We start from the raw sequence: 16,199 nt of genomic DNA on the forward strand, positions 1-16,199 counted from the left end.
CCCACCGAGTTGTTTTTTTTTTAACTCATCTGTTTGGCTGCCCCAGGTCTTAGCTGCAGCGCACAGGATCTCTGCGTAATGTAGGGCCTTTCAGAGCATGTGGGCTCAGTGACCCTGAGGCATGTGGGATCTCAGTTCCCTGACCAGGGGTCAAACCTGCCTCCCCTGCACTGCGAGGGGGAGTCTTAACCACCGGACGAGCAGGGAAGTCCCCGCCACTGAGTTCTTAATTTCAGATATTTGTTTTTCAATTCTAGACCTTCTCATTTTTACAAATTCTAACTCTTTGGAAAAACTCCAAATTCTTTCCATCTATTTCCTTGTACATACAAACCATGGGGATTTCAAAGTCTCTGTCTGCTAGCTTCACCTGTAGGTCTAGTTTTATATATATGATATATTTTATTTTGCACGTGTGGTAGTATGAATACAGTGGTAGAGAGGAACATTCTTTCCTTGTTTCCCTCTTGCTCCATTAGACATGACTTGATTTTCAGGGTGATACAGATATATTTTACTCGGTTGAAAGGTACCTATTTTATGAAATACTTTTTCATCATCTGGATATATACGATTCCCTCTGTTGATCTATTAATATGGTAAGGTATATTACCACATTTTCTAATACTGAACCACTCTTGCACTTCTGGAAAATAATCACAGCTGGCAATGAAATGTCATTCTTTTAACTTTCTAGTATTTTGTCGGAGTTGTGTCCACTGTTTTATTCACTATTTTTGCACTGGTATCTAACAGTGAGATGAGGCTTTAGGTTAATTTCTCCTGTGCTGTACTTGTTGGGTTTTGGCATCAATATCTTGAACTTTATAAAATGAATGTCTTCTCTCTCTCCCCATGTGCTATAACAATTTACATAAAACTTGTATCTGTTTCTTAAAGTTTCTCACAAAAGTGCTTTCTAACGAGTGAACTGCTAATCAAAATGTCACAGCAAACTCAACTTGCAGGGGTCACACAGGGAAGACCGTGAGCAAGAGGCGCAGAGCGAAGAGAGCATCCGAGGTTCAACGCAGGCCAAGTTCAGCGTGTGCGGTTCGAGGTGGATCACCCTATGGAAGGGTATCAGGGCCCAGGTCTACACGTTCGTACCCCCGTCTTATGCCCAGCATTTGTGGCCTCCTGGTTGACGGTGTAGCCCTGAGACGGGTGAGTTCTGCTTACCACGTGGTCAGGCAGACCAGCTCCCTTTTCTGAGCCACTACCCCCGATTTGTATAGTAAAAACAAGAACTAAAATATACCTTTAAAGGCTGTTCTGAGGACTGAAAGAGACACTGGAATAAGGAGCACACGCTCGTTCATAAGGGCTACTCTGGGGGGTGTTAATAGGCTATGCTCATTATCGCTGTACTCGCCACTTAATCTTCTCCCGAGTGGAAACAATTTCCTTTGTGATTATAAAAGCAATACATCTTCATTGCAAAACTGCAACAAAAAACAAGCAGCACCATACCACACGTAAAGATGCTAACCCCATATACAACACTTCGGTCCAGTCGCTTAGTCGTGTCCGACTCTTTGCGACCCCATGCACCCCAGCACGCCAGGCCTCCCTGTCCATCGCCAACTCCCGAAGTTCACTCAGCCTCACGGCCATCGGGTCAGTGATGCCATCCAGCCATCTCATCCTCGGTCGTCCCCTTCTCCTCCCACCGTTGATCTTTCCCAGCATCAGGGTCTTTTCTATTGAGTCAGTTCTGAGAGCCTAAATGTATCACGTAATGACTTATTGGGGGCATCATTTCACTGACAGCAGACACTCGTGAGATTAGAGGAATACTGCACCTTCCTGTTATCATGAGCTCCTTCCTCGTGGCCGTTGGCCGGATGTGGGGGTAGATGTCCATGGTGAACACAGCGCTGGCGCTACTGAAAACAGCAGTCAGGGAGGACATGAGAGAGGCCCAGAGGGCAGACACCACCAAGCCGCGAATGCCTGCGGGAGGAGAACGCTGCCTGGGCCTCCAGCACCCCGGCCGCCCCAGGAGGTGCCTGAGGCCTGCCAAGGAGCATTCTCACGCACTGAATTTGCTCAGGGTGGCAGTCCCGCCAAGCTGGGTCAGTGCATGAAGCTGTCCTTGCTCTGTGACAAGCCTCGCAGTCTCCTGCTGGGTCCTTGTATAATAACCAGAGTGGTCACTTTGGACATCAGCCTGAGGGCCCCCCTGCAGCCCTGTGGAAAGGAAACCATTGGTGTCCCCCTTTGACAGATGAGACCCAGAGGACCAGAGCATTAAGCAAGTGATGCAGCTCCTGAGCCTCACCGTTCCCATCTGAAAGGTGGGTTTAAAACTACCACACAGGGCTGTCGTTAAGGTGAAGACAATGCCCAACATTGGGCAACTACTCAACAAACGCTAGCTATAAACACGACAAGCTCAGCTTTTGACCTGAAAGGCTGCTCAGTGGCAGGGACTTTGGTGAGCGAGTCCCTCATGCCACAGGAGAGCCTGGGGGGTAACAGGGCCCGTGCAACAGCGCCCCCAGCCCCGATTCATCGGAGACAGGCCAGGCAGCCCTCTCAGTGCCCCACGGCCCGGGCCGCAGCCCCAGTGCACGGACAAAGGCTCGGCTGGCGAAGCCAGGTAGCCTCCTTCCTGAGCTGTGGGGCAGCTGGCGCTTCCTTCAGGGGAGCCGTCTACAGCGTATTTTAGGGGAATCGATGTCTCCGTGCTGTTGGCCTGCTGGTACACAAAGCTAATGTGGAATTTAAGAACCTTGTACTCTTGGCTCGGCTCCTCTGGAGGTGGGGAAGCAGGTGAGAGGAAAGCCACCCCTCTGTTGTCCCACTGGCCTGAGCTCCCTGCAAGCAGGATGCTGCCTTGCTCTGCTCTGTGTCTCCATGAACCATCTGCGGTGGTGGGGTGGGGAAGATACTGGCTCGGCGGGGAGGGCCCCCACCCAGGGGAGGGGCCCCACCCAGAGGGCCACCCCCTACTTGGTGCAAATGCCGGTGAGACCCGAGAGTCCAAGTGAGGAAGCAAGAGGAGGCCCCGAGGCTCCAGCAACGCGGAGGGCCTCTGCCACAGCCTCCGCCTCCCCTGGGACCGTCAACTCCCAGCCCGAGGCACAGCTCCACTGCTTACCGCTAGGCAGCAGCTCCAGCATCAGCAGGGGGTAGGCGATGGGGCTGCAGCTGGCTTGGATGCCACAGTACTTCTTACACTCTGAAGGCACCGCACACGCCACCTTATCTGCAGACAGACAGTTGCACCAGCATGGGCCCCCGGCTCACCAGGAGCTCGGGGTGGAGTTTGGGGGAGGCGGGGCTTCTGCCGGCTCACTGCTCAACCCGCAGCCAGTCCTGTGACCCCAGCAAGCCTCCCGGTGACCCAGTCGGTGATGGAGAAGCAAACAGTGACTCGGCCTCACACTGACTGGAGGGCCGCTGTTGACCTTACTCCCTTCATCTTGCAGGGGCTGTTGTTTCAGAGGGTTTGGGGAGACATGTGGACAAAGGCAAGTAAATAAGGGAAAGTGATAGGCCATCGAGAGCTTAAACGAGGGAGAAAAAGCTGCCACCTCAGAGAAAAGCAGAAACGAGGCATCCTCGTGGACTAGGAAGAGGCAGGCAGGCCTGGGTTTACTCGGAGAGCAAGCAGCGTCACAGGGGAGGTCAGGGGAGCTCGTGAAAACCAAGGGGCGGCTTGTCCTCTGCCCGGCCCCGCCCCCCGGCCAGCAGGCCCCCGGGCCCCCTCCGTGTGGCCCGAGAAGGGCCCCCCGGCCCCCGGCCATTCTGGACACACCTTCCCCCACAGGGACTGGCCCTGCCACTCAGGTGGGCTCGCTGAGACTCCCCGGGCATTTATGCCCAGAAAGGAAGCACTCTTTCCGGGGCTTTCTGGGCTGGAGGGTGGAAGCCTGGCGCCACTGGTGGTCAACTCACAACAGAGAGACTGTGAGAACACCAGCCTGAAGGAGCTAAAATGACATCATGTTCCACCTAGAGCCCTAACTAACACGGGGACTGCCCAGCAGACCACACTGATGGACCACCACTTGGGGGAGTGCAAACCCCGGCTCTGGCCGCATGAGACCCAGAACCCAGGCCTGAGGCCTTCGTGCTACTGGAAAGCCACGCTCTCCCAGGAAGCGGGTGGAGGCCCAGCTTTTGGGCTGAGCGCCTCTCTGGCTCTGTTCAAACCCCAGGCTTGTGGACACCATCGCAGGGTCTGGCTCTTTCTAGGACTGAGAACAAGTGGTCCCAGGCCCCAGTGCAGTCCCCAGGGCACTCCACCAACTCTCTTCACCTGGTGGGTAGGCAGAGTTGGGGGGGGCAGGCGTGGGAGGTTGGCTCTTCCTGCGTCCCACCGCCCTCCACCACCCCCTCAGCCACCGCTAGAGTCCAGGAGTCGCAGGATTTCGCCCAGTCTTCCTCCTCAGTAGGTGGGGTGGTCTGTGCTGTGCAGGGCGGCTGCGGAGGCAGGGCTGCCAAGCCCAGGGGACTCTGGGGTCCTAGGGAGCAGAGGGGAGGGGACTATTTTCTCTTTTTATACAGTTTACAGACTTCTTTCAATGCGGGTCACTTTTTAAGTCTTTACTGAACGTGTCACAATACCGCTTCTGTTTCTGGTTTGGTTTTCTGGCTGAGGCACCGGGGACCTCAGCCCCCTGACCAGGGACCGAACCCACGCTGGAGGGCAGCGTCTTAGCCACTGGGCCACCAGGGACGTCCCATGGGGCCTGTTTTCTACCCTCTGAGGGGGCACCACCGATGAGGCTCCAGAAAGAGCTGCCTGACAGCCAGACAGCAGACCTGGCATGCGGAGATGGAGCACGCCTCTCTGCTGGGACTGCGGGGAGTCAGCAGTAAGAGCGGCACGTCTCCGGGGCAGACTGGCGGCTGGACTGCGCTGAGCCACGCCTCCTGCACGTGCCCCTTCGTCTGCCGGGGCTGTCGGGCACTGCGGCAGGAGGCGCCATGGGAGCGGCCCGCTCTGCCCCAGTGGCCGCGCCATCGGAGCACGTGCGCCATAAAGGCGTAGAGCTCTGTCCTCAGTCATGTCCGACTCTATGCGACCCTGCGGACTGCAGCCTGCCAGGCTCCTGTCCGTGGGATTCTCCGGGCGAGGATACTGCAGTGGGCTGCCATGCCCTTCTCCCCATAAAGGTGTAAGGGATAAGCAGATCTAGTACCGAGAGGCAGTACAGCCAGTACAACAGGGCTGAAATGGGGGTGAGGGGCATCACAAAATTATGACGGCTCGCTCAGGGGAGCGGGGACGTCTTTGTAGTGCTGAATGGGAAGAACGTGGGTTGTTTTGGGGGTTTCATACACATGCTGCCCCTGGGCTGTGAGAAGGGTGACGGCACCCGGCACCCAGCACCCGGGAGGGCTCGCACAGTGATGCCCGCGGTGACCTCCCCGAGGCCTGGGCCTCAGCCCCGTACAGAGACCCAGCAGCGGCTGCAGGGAGGGTCAGCCTCTTCCCCCTGTCAACTTGCCCCTCTGCCATCCTCTCTTTCCACCTGCCTCCATGGTCCCTGCCAGACTTCCGCTCAGGCACGCCCCTCATCTAAACCCATCGGCCCCCAAGAAAGCACCCTGGGGCACCCTGACACCAGCAGGCTGCCCTCCCGAGGCGGGAGAGCCAGGAAGGCGCTCAGTGTGAGCGCGGCAGAGCAGGAGTTACCTGTGTACAGGACGCGGCTGATCATTCCTGGCATGACGATGCTGAACATGGGCAGCAGCTTCAGGAACCCACACAGGACACAGCCGCCTTTCACGTGGGACAAGTTCTTCCCTGCCAGGCAGCCCTGGACGAAAGTCTGCAGAGGAAACGCAGGTGGGGGTGGGGGTGGCGGCTTTCTCAGAGTGTGTGAGCCTGGGCTGCCTCTGCACAGACAGGACAGGAAGGCTGGGACCTGCAGCAGCAGGGGGTGCCGGCCGCTCACCCCGCTCATCCAGCGCCCCCGGGCACGCAGGGCCTCAGGAGACACGTGGACAGAGCAGCACGCCCTGCTCCGCGCACAGCTGCCCGAGCGGATGGGGGCAGCCTGCCCTTGGCCTCATCGCTAAGGCCGCACGCCCAGCACAGCGGTGCGGCGCTTACCAGCTGCCCCCCGGCGAGGACGAGACTCCCTCCCAGAGGACACAGAGTGCCTCTGCCCATGACATCAATCCCAGCGAGGTGTGTCCCTCGCAACAAATGGGCGTTCAGAGCTAGGGCCAACCTCACTCGTCCCAGCGGAAGCCAACCAGTGTAGACCCTGCACACCAAGTCTCCTGGGGGCACGTCACGGCCCGTGTCACGGGCTCTAAGAGGCGGTGTGCGCGCCACCCGAGCAGGAGCGCGTGCGGGCAGATGGAGAAGCGTGTGAGAAAGAGCATGCAGACGTGCTCCGCTGCACGGAGAGGAGGCAGCATTCTGCAGGCGCGAAATGACGCGCTCAAGGCATACTGCAATCGTGGGGAGAGCACTCGGCGCGGGACGGCACGGGGGCAGCAGTCGCGCTGAGGCCACGACTCTGTGCCTAGAGACAGTCCGCAGGGGTGAACTGGCGCAGCGCCGGCGGCCAATCCTGACGGGCAGGAGTCTCCTGTGTTCCTCTAATGCTCTCTTGCTTTTCCAAATGCGTTACTTTATTAATAGAAGGAAGAACCCCAGAGTGGTCCTGCCTCACGCAACAGGCACTGCTTCTCAGGGAGCCAGGCGGCATCCGGTGCCCTGGGGGCCTCTGCTGAGCAGGTGGGCAGCTGGGCCGCACTTCCCTTGTCTGCTTAGCCCTGTGCACAGAGGATGTGGGCTCTAAGCGAGGGGCGGGGGGAGGGCTGGGGCCGAAGCCGACTCCTGTTCTGAGGACAGGACGGTCGTGGGGCATGAAGTCGCTGCATGCAGAGGGCCCTCAGCACTTGCGTAGGTGGCCATGTGTCACCAAGTGGGGAGGTGGACGAGTTCTTGTTTAAAACGGCGGGCACGTTGTTCAGTCGGGAAGTTGTGTCTGACTTCGTGACCCCGTGGACTGCAGCACACCAGGCTTCCCTGTCCTTCACCACCTCCTACAGTTTGCTCAAACTCACAGCCATTGAGTCAATGATGCCCTTCAACCATCTCAGCCTCTGCCATCCCCTTCTCCTCCTGCCCTCAACCTTTCCCAGCATCAGGGTCTTTTCCAATGAGTCAGTTCTTCACATCAGGTGGTCAAAGTAGTGGAGCTTCAGCTTCAGCATCAGTTCTTCCAATCAATGTTCAGGGTTGATTTTCTCTAGGATGGACTGGTTTGATCTCCTTCCTGTCCAAAGGACTCTCCAGAGTCTTCTCCAGCACCACAGTTCGAAAGCATCAATTCTTTGGTGCTCTGCCTTCCTTAGCATTCAACTCTCCTATCTGTACATGCTTACTGGAAAGACCATACCCTTGACTATACACATCTTTGCTGGCAAAGTGATGTCTCTGCTTTTTAATATACTATCTAGGTTTGTCATAGCTTTCCTTCCAAGAAGCAAGAGTCCTCTGATTTCTTGGCTACAGTCACCATCCACAGCGGTAGGCAAAGGAAAACAGTTTTCCTTCTGTCCGTTTATTCGCCTCTTTTTTAAATAAAATTTTTTCTTAAATCATTTTCTTTACTAGTTTGCAAGTTAGAAATTCTACTTTAATGCTCTTAATAATTACCCTTAACATTTTAACATGGATACAACTTCAGATCTAAAGAAAACCAGTATTCGCACACTCCTCAACAGTTTTCAGGTGCACAGACAGATTGAACTCCAATTGTGGTCTCCGAATTTTGCTCTGTTCTGTGTTTTACTTCCGGTGAGCATAACTACAATGACTTTCAGGCAGCGCTTTAGATCTGTGCGTGTGCTGGCCAGCATCTCTAACCATCCCTTCTGCCCTCCAGGACCTCCTTTTACCTTACGCACCTCGTTCACTATCTAGGGAAGGTTATTACTTTTATTAATATGTATTTATTTATTCGGCTGTCCTGGGCCTTAGTTGCAGCATGTGGGATCTAGTTCCCAGACCAGGGATTGAATCTGGGCCCCCTGCATTGGAAGAGTGGAGTCGCAGCCACTGGACCACCAGGACAGTCCCAGTATGACTTTATTTTGCCCTCACTTCTGAGTAATACTTAGCTGGGCACCTAACGGAAAGCGGGCATCTTCCTCAGTCCTTCAAAAGGTTTCCCCCTCTCCCTTGGGTCATGCTGCTGCTAAGTCTGCTGGGATACCTGTCTTCCTCCACAAGTGATCTTTTATCTCAGGGGCTTTCAAAGTCTCATCTTTCATGTTCTGAAACTTCACCAAGAGGTGACGCTGTGTAGATTTGCATGGGAGTCACTGTGATTCCTAAATCTGAAAAGTCCTGCTCTTGCAACGACTGTAAAAATTCTCAGTTATTTTCTCTTCAAATATTGCTTCTCCTCTCTCCTCCAGGAATTTGAAGGAAGTATTTCAGCTCTGCCATCCACGTCACCTAGTCTCTCGTCCGCACTTTTCTGTGCGGTTGGGGCAATCGCTTCAGTTCTCTCGTCTACGTTGCTCACTCTTTCCTTCAGCTATGTTTAATCTGTTATTTTAACAGTTACTGAATTTTACATTTCAGTAAATGTAAAATGTTTTGCATTTCCAGGAGTTTGATTTTAACCCTAACTGGTCATTTTTGATGGAATTGTGTGCTCATGTTTTCAGGCCCACTTTTACTTCCTTCTATGCGTATTTTGTGTTTGGTATCTTAACACCTCAGGTCTGTGAAGTGCGGGGGTTTCTTGCTTGTGGTGGTTAGGTTCCGGCCTGTTTTCTACTTTTTACAGAAGGATTTTTCTTGTCTTCGAGGCAAGACAGCATAACGAGACACGTGATGAGCACAAGAGGAGGAATACAGGTAGCAAGGCCGTGCCGCACCACAGAGCACGCGGGGCTCCGGCGCTATTCAGGCTGCCAGCCCTCCTCCTCTGGCTGCCCGGCCCTCCGGTCCACAAAGGTTGGTGCTCCGTCAGTGCTGTTCCGGGCACGGCGGCCCCGTGGCTGACAGCTGCGAAGCAGTCCTCAGTGTTAGCAACCCCCGCCACCCAAGCCGGTCTCATCCGCCCACCTCAGTCCAATCAATGCTGTCATCAAGGCCTCACATGTGGTCCGTTGTGAACCTGGGTGAGGATTTGGGGGTGCATTCTGGGGAACATGACTGCTTGGTCACAGAGCACAGCACACTAGACTCGATTCAACACACAGTCCTCCAGAGCAGGCGAGTCGGGTCTGCACTCTCACCAGAACCGCACGAGGATCCCTATACATCCACGTCCTCCCCGGCGCCTGGCATCATCAAGCGTCCTGGTTTCTGCCAGTCTCATGGTGGTTTTAAATTGCGCTCCCCTGATAATGCGCCAAATTTCATCTTCTAAATTGCCTGGCCCTGTCTTTAGTCCCAGTGGCTGCGTGGCTGCTGGAGTGCCTTTTTCCTGTGGGTTTGCTATCAGTCCCCTGCGCATTGCAAACATTCCCAATGGTCTCCTCCAGCCCATCGTCTTTGTCTAGGGCACCTTTGTTAAAAACGCCCTCAGCGCAATGTGGTCAAATCGCTATGACTTACACTCCCCACAACTAAGAAAGTATTCAGCAGCATTACCTTCCCTTATTAGCGTTCGGGTTTCCTTTTCACAGTGAAGTCTTTAATCCACTGGAAGTCTCCCCTGTTGATTGGTGGAGCCCCCAGAACATGCATTAAATCCCTACAAGTGCGTGAGTCTGTCTCTGAGCTCTTGACTCTGCTCCATTGGTCTGTATGTCTGTTCCTGGGAATTTCAAACTGCTTGCGTTACTGTAACTTTGTCGATGCCTAAATATCTGGTCGGGCAAGGTCTCCCACTTTGTTCTTCATTTTCAACCTCGGGTTGGCTATCTATGACATCTCCTTTCATAAAAGGCTTAAACCCTTTTTATTGTGATATAACACACGGAGGTATGCTATAGCACATCACGGAGCACTGTAGTTCCATTACCGTGGAGCCACCAGCCAATTCAAGAGGTGCAACTCTGCGGAACCCCAGAAGCCTCTCTCCGTGACCCTTCTTTTAAATATCAAGGTGAAATTCACATAACATATAACTATCCGTTTATCTTTTACTTTTTGGCCATGCTGTGTAGCATGTGGGATCTTAGTTTCCCAACCAGGGATCAACCTAGCGCCCCCTGTGTTGGAAATGAGGAGTCTTAGCCACTGGCCTGTCAGGGACGTCTCTGTAATTAACCATTTTAAAGTGAACAATTCAGGAGTGGTTAGTGCATCCCCGAGGTTGCATGATCTCCAGCTCTTTTCAACATCAAAACCTTCTCATGGCCCAGAACAACACCCAGGCCCACAGAAGTGGCCACTCTCCACTCCGCCTCCACTCCTCCCCCGGGAGGCACTGATTGGACTTTCGTCTCCATGGATTTGTCTGTCCTGAATGTTTCATATAAAAGCAATCACACAACAGGTGAACTGCTGAGCCTGGCTTCTTTCACTGAGCTTAACGTTCTTAGATTCATCAAACAGGCTGCATGTAACAGAATTTCATTTCTTTTCATGGCTGAATAATACTCCCACACATGGATACACGCTTTGTTCATTCATTCCTTGGTGGATATTCGGGTCATTTCCACTGTTTAACGATGGTCAATAACGCGTTTTGTGTGCCTCTCTTTAAGCTCAACTCTTCCCCTTGCTTCAGAAATGACGGCTTTAATGGCCATCTTGTTTCCTCCTTGCTTTTCTGTATAATCTTTCGCTACTTGATCGTGTGGACTGAGACATGGCGCGGCACTGTCTGTGCTCTGCTCTGTGGGCATCGTCGCGCAGCCCCGGCCTTCTGCGTCCGGCTCCTCTCACTTGGCGTCACGCTCTAAAGGCTCCCTCAGGTCGCGCCGTGAGGCTGTACTCCCTTCTCTTTACCACCTTTCCACTGGACGGACATTTCACAATGTAGCGGTCGACCGCTGATAAAGCCGTGTCATCTTTAGAATAAGCTTTGAGTCCTGAAAAAAAAATCAAACTGAAGTACTGGTTGGCAGCATTTGATTTTAGACGCGGTTTGGGAGAACTGACATTGTTCATGAGCAAAAACAGGTGCTTTGCAGACAATGAGAGGGAAGAAGAAGAAATGAAAGCAGGTGCTGAGCTACAGATGGGACTGGGGCAGAGACCCCTTTTTTAAAATTTATTTTATTATTATTTTTTAAACATGTGGCATTTTTTAAAGCTTTTTTAAATGTTTTGGCCATACCCCACAGCATGTGGGATCTTAGTTCCCCAACCAAGGATGGAACCCATGTCTCCTGCATTGGCAGGCAGAGTCTCAATCAATGGACCACCAGGAAGTCCTCCGCCACCACCTTTTTTTTTTTATGCCACATTAAACTTTTCCAAATTTTAGAGACCTCTTTTAGACAGCGTGTGGCGCTGTGGCATCTGGGCACCGCACAAGGCTGGGAGGGAAGCCTGCCTGTGGCCGCAGAGACCTCGAGACCCCTATCCCCCGGCGCAGACCCCTCAGCGCTGCGTGTCTCATTACCTGGTCGGTGCACCAGTAGTACAAGGAAATGGTGGAGAGGCCAAAGATGACCCCAGGCCAGGGGATGTCTCCAGTGATGGGGTCTCGGAAGATATGGAAGGCGTCCGCGCGCGGCATGAAGCACTCCACTGGGGCAGTCCAGTTCCCTTCCCAGGTGAGGGCTGGCTTGGCCTCCGGGTACCTGCTCTCGAGCTCCTGGTATCCACCTATCTCGTTAAAGGCTTGAAAAGACCACACAGTCGGTCAGTACCTTCAACTGCACAGGAGCCAAGACAGCAACGTGAGACTCGACAGGATGGCAGATAGCCGACGCTGCGTGCTGAGAGAAGAGACCCTCTCCTCCAAAGTGGGAGCAGAGCAGAGTGGGCGCTGGGAGCTGTGTGCCCGGCTCCCCGTCCTCCTGCTGCTGGGGACAGAGCCCTCTCTCCAGCTGCACTCCACCCTGCATGGCTCAGGGGGGCCTTGTTAAACCGTCCACCATGCATTCTGATCTGGCACGTGACCGAGGCCTGGCCAGTGCTCCTGTCCCCGGGCAGCTGATGTGTCAGGAATGGACTTGAGACCCAGGCCCAACTGATTTAAACAGGACTTGTCCCAGGAACCTTCTGCTTAAGGCACCAAAAATGCCTGCTTCCTTGCTTTGGGGTGCTAAGCAAGAACGGGAGTGTGAGGTCCTTTTGTCCACCTGGCTCCTGCAGAAGCCTGGGTCAAGCCATGCTCAAAAGTAAGATGCCCTGGAATTTCCAGTCATGTGAGTCAAGGAAGTTCTTAATTTGCTTCAACTAGCTTTGAACTAGAGTTTTATCACAAGTTACTCAAAGAATCTCAACTAAATCAGAAATTAAGATTCATTTTCCTGCAATCCCAGCAAAATATTTGTGAGACTTCATGTTTGGGATTCTCCTCAGTGCTCAAAGCATTTCTTCCTCCATATCCTAACCGGTGTAAAACCTTATTCTTAAATAAAAATGTCTTTAAAAGGCACTAAAACACACATAATCCCACCTACATAACTGAAAAACACCTTGAGAGAGTGAAAGTCGCTTAGTCGGGTCTGACTCTTTGCGACCCCAGGGATTAGAGTCCATGGGATTCTCCAGGCCAGAATACTGGAGTGGGTAGCCTTTCCCTTCTCCAGGGGATCTTCCCAACCCAGGGCTTTGGCATAATAAACCAAGTTCCTCTGAATTTTGAAATGGATCCCGAATCATTTGGAGTCAAGACTAGTCAATGAAAGATACTGAGTGACTATGAAGTGAGTAAGACACCTCACGGCATTTCTAAAAACAATTTCCACGTGGATTTTTAAGAGGTGAGCTACAAAGCCACCTAGATATTAGAAGAAAACAGGAAAAGTATCTTTTATGACCTTGGGTGAGGGAGTAGAACATTCTTAAAGCACAGAAAGAAAAGAGAGGTTGATAAATGTGATGCTAAATTTTCAAACTTCTATAAAGGATGGAAACCAAATAAAAAATTTGTTAGACTGAAACAAGAAATCGGCACCATATATGAAGGATTCACACCTCAAAGGCCAAGGAAAACTGTTGGAAAGAAATACGTCAGTGAACGTGAATGTGAAATTCACAGAGCAGGAAGTACAGATGGCCGTTAAGTGTGTGAAAGGATGCTCAACCTCACTAGTGTCCGGAGAATTCAAATTAAAACAAAAATGAGATACTTTCACGCCCTTTCACCTATTAGGCCTATTTTTATTATTTTTAAACTTTATTTCTTTCTTTGGCTGTACTGGGTCTTAGTTGCTGCATGTGGGGTCTAGTTCCCTGACTGGGACTGAGCCCAGGCCCCTGCACTCAGGGTGGAGAGTGTCGGCCCCTGGGCTGCCAGGGAAGTCCCTGGGCCTATTTTCAAAAAGACTGAAGACATCAGGTGTTAGATGGGAGGTTAGGAAACACACATTCTCATACATTTCTGAGACTGTAGTTAAAACTGCCACTTAGGAGAGGAATTGAGGGGTTTCTTGACAAATCCAGGAATGCAAGGGTAACACTCAAAACAACCTGATCACCTAAGCAGGTGTGGAAAAAACAAATGTTTTTCCACTGTTCAAAACCTGCTCATTATAATCTTAGCAAGCTAGGAACAGAAGGGAACTTTGTTAGTATGACAAAAAGTATCTACCAAAAAAGTGACAGCAAATATTTAACGGTGGAACAGCCAAAGCTTCACCGCTAAATTGGAAGAGAGACAGGGAGGCTGGGGCCTTCCCCCTGCCATGTATGTCCTCGCCAGTGTAACGAGGCAAGAAAAAGACACAAACGGTATAAAGTTTGGAAAAGAAGGAAACAAAAAGGCAACTCTCCTCCTGGGGGCCGGATGCAGGGTGCGCTCACTTGGTGATGCTCGCCCTCACTACCTAGTTTCATTCGTACCCTTTTCAACGAGAAGTTAATACCAAACACAGCGCAGACACAGTAGGTCTCTATCTACTGATATGAACATCCGCCTAAGATAGAGCTCCAGGGGGGAACACACACGCGGACGTTCCCGTTCTGTTGAGATGCGCACCTCCAGACGCACACACTCGCACAGACGCACACACATGCGCACACACGCCCCTCACTTTGTGTTTTGCTTCACTGCACTTTGTGGATGTTGCGCTGCTTGTTTGCTTGTGTTTTGCGAACTGACGGGCCGGGGCTGCCCTGCAAGGAGCAAGTCCCTCAGTGCCGTCCTTCTAACAGCGCTGGGTTGATTAAGGCATGCACCTTGGTTTCAGGTACACTACTGCTGTCCACTTGACGCAGTACTGTGCTCCGCTGTGAACGCAACCCTCTTCTGTACTGGGAAACCAAGAACCTCGTGTGACTTGCTTTGCGGCGGTATTCGCTTCATCGCTCTCATCTGGAGCCAAACCACACTCCCTCCAAGGTCTGCCTGTACGCTATCTCTGGAAGGACATACACAAAACTTAGGAGACTGGTTGGCTCTGGGGAGCCACGCCGAGAAAATGAGAGCGATAAACATTTCACCTGGTGCCCTTCTGTTTTGTTTACCTTGTGTACGCATGCATACACGCGTGCTCAACTGCTTCAGGCATGTCCGACTCTTTGCGACTCTATGGACGCTAACCCGCAAGGCTCCTCTGTCCGTGGGATTCTCTAGGCAAGAATGCTGGAGTAGGTTGCCAGGCCCTGCTCCGGGGGATCTTTCCAACCCAGGGACTGAACCTGCACCTCTTATGCGTCCTACATGGGCAGGCAGATTCTTTGCCATTAGTGCCACCCAGGCCGCCCGCCTTGTGTATACACTCATTAAAAGTTAAAAAAGCTGTATGTGCATCAGTTCCCACAGCGACTGGTTTGAAGACAACATTCATTTGTAACTACAAATTTTTGTGTATTTTAAAAAGAAAACAAGCCCCACAACAGTTTACTTATCAGAAGAACTAGCATGGGTACCCCAATTAAAAAAAAAAAAACATTAAATTTCTCAGAAAATGTCACAGTCTGTTTGGGCTGATGTAACAAAACACCAGATAGTGGGTGGCTTACTTCCCACAGCTCTGGAGGCTGGGACTCCAAGCTCAAGGTGCTGGCCGACTAGGTGCTGTCCATGTCCTCAGGTGGCAGAAAGGACGAGGGAGCTCTCTGGGGTCTCTTTCACAACAGTACTAAAGCCATTTATACAGGTTCTTCCCTCAAGAACTAACCACCTCCCAATACCATCACACTGGAGGCTAGGATTTCAACTTATGAATTTTGGGGGGATAGAAAAATTCAGACTGTAACAGTAAATGATACATAATTATTTAGAGATATAACTCCTAACATTAAATGGATTATTCTACCTGCCCCCAAAGTTTAACTGGATATCATTCTCAAGTATTGGGATGGTCCTGGCAGATTTTAATAAAGTTTATATTTAATACTAGCACACAAAGAAACACAGTGACTTAAAGAGTATTTTATAGTTTATAATTTTGTCACTCAAATCGGTCATTCCTTCCCAGATCCTTTACAGACTCCCTGGACCATGCCGGAAGCGTGTTCTGTCCCAGAAGCACGGTGCTGAGTATACCTCAGGGAGCCCTAATGCTTCCCGAATGGTGAGACTGTGGTTTGTGACTCTGCGGGCCTACATGTTCTCCTCCCGTGGGCTCAGTAATCTGCTCTATGGAACCATGATCCTTCAACTCAACTCAAGTATCACTTCAGTAATTTTCCAGTACCTGAGCCCAGAGCTTTTCCTTCTAAGTTTCTGCAAGACAAAGCTATGACCCACCGCCAAGCTCAGTAAGGCTCCCCCAGCCAGTGGGTACCGGCACCGTAAGAGGCTGTTTGTGTATCGGGGGCTTTCGTGCTCGAGGGATGCGGCTCGGAGTTCTACTCTTGGTGTGTTTCATCAGCAAGTTATTAAACTGAGTAACTCGCCTTCCTCATCAGTCAACTAAGGACAATAAAAACAGCAAGGCCTCCTGGTTCTGTGACGGTTAAATGAGACAGGACAGACAAACCCCTGCCTGGCACCTGGTTCTCAGCTCGTATCAGCTGTCACCCTCACTCGTGGTACTAAGCACCTACTGTGGGCATCAAACTACACACTGTGTGAAGGATATGATGGCTCTGGTTCTCAGAAGCTCTAGACCTGGGGGCGTGACTTATTTCTGTAATGCAATGAACGATCAAGTAAGCACCAACAAAGCACGTCACGTTGGAAGCAAGC

At 51.9% G+C, this 16,199-nt stretch overlaps 1 protein-coding gene across 1 annotated transcript in view; it reads right to left on the bottom strand.

Moving 5' to 3' along the window:
- The window catches only part of LOC128062146 (sodium/glucose cotransporter 1-like), a 46,903-nt gene that overhangs the window by 11,087 nt on the left and 19,617 nt on the right, over positions 1-16,199 (bottom strand). The window contains exons 8-11 of the mRNA XM_052654485.1: positions 11,514-11,734; positions 5,654-5,789; positions 3,107-3,214; positions 1,806-1,956 (exon numbers count right to left, since the gene is read on the bottom strand). Of these exons, the coding sequence (XP_052510445.1) occupies positions 1,806-1,956; positions 3,107-3,214; positions 5,654-5,789; positions 11,514-11,734 (616 nt within the window). The remainder of the gene's footprint in view (positions 1-1,805; positions 1,957-3,106; positions 3,215-5,653; positions 5,790-11,513; positions 11,735-16,199) is intronic.

Source organism: Budorcas taxicolor, chromosome 17 (genome assembly GCF_023091745.1).
Source record: "Budorcas taxicolor isolate Tak-1 chromosome 17, Takin1.1, whole genome shotgun sequence".
In the NCBI taxonomy this organism is placed as follows: domain Eukaryota; kingdom Metazoa; phylum Chordata; class Mammalia; order Artiodactyla; family Bovidae; genus Budorcas; species Budorcas taxicolor.